The following is a 2763-nucleotide window of genomic DNA, read 5'->3' as shown; positions in this document are numbered from 1 at the left end:
TCTCTTTCTCTCTGTCTCTCTCTCTCTCTCTCTCTCTCTCTCTCTCTCTCTCTCTCTCTCTCTATCTCTCTCTCTCTCTCTCTCTCTCTCTGTGTCTCTCTCTCTCTGTCTCTCTCCCTGTCTCTCTCTCTCTCTCTCTCTCTCTCCCCCTCCAGGACCATCCTCATCACTGAACACCACGATGCCTTCTAACAGTGCCTGGCCATCTATTCGTGCCTCCAGCCACAGTGGTTCCCTCACCAGTACAACACAAAGCACTTCAGGTACGTCTAACCCCAACCCTCACCCCTCACCAGCACAGGTACGTCTAACCCCAACCCTCACCCCTCCCCCTCCCCAGTACAGGTACGTCTAACCCCAACCCTCCCCCCTCCCCCTCCCCAGTACAGGTACGTCTAACCCCAACCCCCACCCCTCCCCCTCCCCAGTACAGGACAAAGTAGAGCTGGGACGGTAAATAGAAAATGATCGCTACCGATCCCTTATCAGACATCTAGCTGATATGGGTCATTATGATGAGTAGCCTGTACTAGAGAAATGTCAAGTTTGAAATGAAATAAGTTTGTTCATATGGGTGATTGTTAAAATGGGACAATTAATGGCTACAACCATTATATTATCCTTTAAACTAGTAGTAGTCATCACATCAATTCAGCCAATTTATATATTTATCACCATATGGATTTTTCACTCTCTCTCTCTCTCTCTCTCTCTCTCCCCACCTCTCCCTCCCTCCATCTCTGTCCCCCCCTCTCCCTCTCTGCCTCTCTGTCCGGCCCTCTCCCTCTCTGTCTCTCTGTCTCCCTCCCTCTCTCCATCTCTGTCCTCTCCCTCCCTCCCTCCATCTCTGTCTCTGTCCCCCCTCTCCCCCTCCATCTCTGTCTCTCTGTCCCCCCCTCTCCCTCCCTCCATCTCTGTCTCTCTGTCCCCCCCTCTCCCTCCCTCCATCTCTGTCTCTCTGTCCCCCCCTCTCCCTCCCTCCATCTCTGTCTCTCTGTCCCCCCCTCTCCCTCCCTCCATCTCTGTCTCTCTGTCCCCCCCTCTCCCTCCCTCCATCTCTGTCTCTCTGCCCCCCCCCCCCCTCCAGCCAGGTCCAGTGAGTCTAAATGGTGTCCAGGAGGGTCTAACACATCTCTGGCCCATGAGCTGTGGAAGGTCCCTCTGGCTCCTAAAGGTCCTTCAGCCCCTTCCCGTCCCCCTCCCGGCCTCACCAGCCACCCCCAGAAACCTCCCCCATCCTGGGGGGAAGCTCCACTACGCTTGGGGGGCTGGGGGAACTCCGACTCCAGATACACACCTGGTGAGACCGCCTGAACAGTGTGTGTGTGTGTGTGTGTGTGTGTGTGTGTGTGTGTGTGTATGTGTGTGTGTGTGTGTGTGTGTGGACGTGTTTAACTGTTCTTGTGGAGACCAGAAGACCCCACAAGAATAGTAGACAAACAAAAAATTTGACCAACTGGGGGACATTTTGTTGGTCCCCACGAGGTCAAATGCTATTTATAGGGGGTTTAGGGTTAAAGTTAGAATTAGTGTTAGAGTTAGAATTAGGGTTAAGGGTTAAGTTTTGGGGTTAAGGTTAGGGAAAATAGGATTTTTGAATGGGGCTGAATTTTGTGTGCCCCCCCCCCCCACAAGGTTTGTTTTACCAGACTGTGTGTGTGTGTTGACTAACTGACACTAAAGGGCCAAACTGAGCCAAGCTGTGCCGGCCTGGTTTCACATCGCTGTACAACAAAAGGATCATGGGAGAACAAACTCCAGAGCCGGTAGGGTACGGATTGGCCCTGTAGTGGAAATCAACTGCATCAGGGTGATAAATCCTCTGTTCTCTCCCGTCACTCAGGCTGTAGTTGGAGTGACGACTGCAGCAGCTCAGGGACAACCAACTGGCTGGTTCTCAAGAATCTCACAACTCAGGTAAACACACACACACACACACACACACACAGACACACACACACACACACACACACACACACACACACACACACACTCACAGTCCAGCCTACTGTCTACCGGTGTTGTAGGACTTGACTCTGACTCGACCAGTGGGCACTTTGTCAGAAAAATCTATCGTTTGCGTAATTCAACATACTAGCTACAAACAGCAAACGTGCAACAGTGTCATGAAACAGAAAAAAATGGTTGGCTACTTTTAGGACTACCAAGGAATCTAGTGACTGGTTGGCTACTTTTAGGACTACCAAGGAATCTAGTGACTGGTTGGCTACTTTTAGGACTACCAAGGAATCTAGTGACTGGTTGGCTACTTTTAGGACTACCAAGGAATCTAGTGACTGGTTGGCTACTTTTAGGACTACCAAGGAATCTAGTGACTGGTCGGCTACTTTTAGGACTACCAAGGAATCTAGTGACTGGTTGGCTACTTTTAGGACTACCAAGGAATCTAGTGACTGGTCGGCTACTTTTAGGACTACCAAGGGTCTAGTGACTGGTTGGCTACTTTTAGGACTACCAAGGAATCTAGTGACTGGTTGGCTACTTTTAGGACTACCAAGGGTCTAGTGACTGGTTGGCTACTTTTAGGACTACCAAGGGTCTAGTGACTGGTTGGCTACTTTTAGGACTACCAAGGGTCTAGTGACTGGTTGGCTACTTTTAGGACTACCAAGGAATCTAGTGACTGGTTGGCTACTTTTAGGACTACCAAGGGTCTAGTGACTGGTCGGCTACTTTTAGGACTTCCAAGGGTCTAGTGACTGGTTGGCTACTTTTAGGACTACCAAGGAATCTAGTGACTGG

General features: G+C 50.5%; 1 protein-coding gene across 1 annotated transcript; it reads left to right on the top strand.

Annotated features, from left to right (window-relative positions):
- Positions 1 to 158: 158 nt before the first annotated feature.
- LOC311119794 (trinucleotide repeat-containing gene 6A protein-like) lies at positions 159 to 1917 on the top strand (the record flags this gene model as incomplete). Its single annotated transcript, XM_084194447.1, has 3 exons — positions 159 to 263; positions 1088 to 1300; positions 1844 to 1917. Coding segments are annotated over exons 1-3 (369 nt in total), but the record flags the coding sequence as incomplete, so codon positions are not given.
- Positions 1918 to 2763: the final 846 nt, after the last annotated feature.

The sequence above is a fragment of the Coregonus lavaretus genome (genome assembly GCF_964263955.1).
Source record: "Coregonus lavaretus genome assembly, contig: HAP1_SCAFFOLD_9836, whole genome shotgun sequence".
NCBI lineage: Eukaryota > Metazoa > Chordata > Actinopteri > Salmoniformes > Salmonidae > Coregonus > Coregonus lavaretus.
This window is presented reverse-complemented; position numbering and strand designations above follow the sequence as displayed.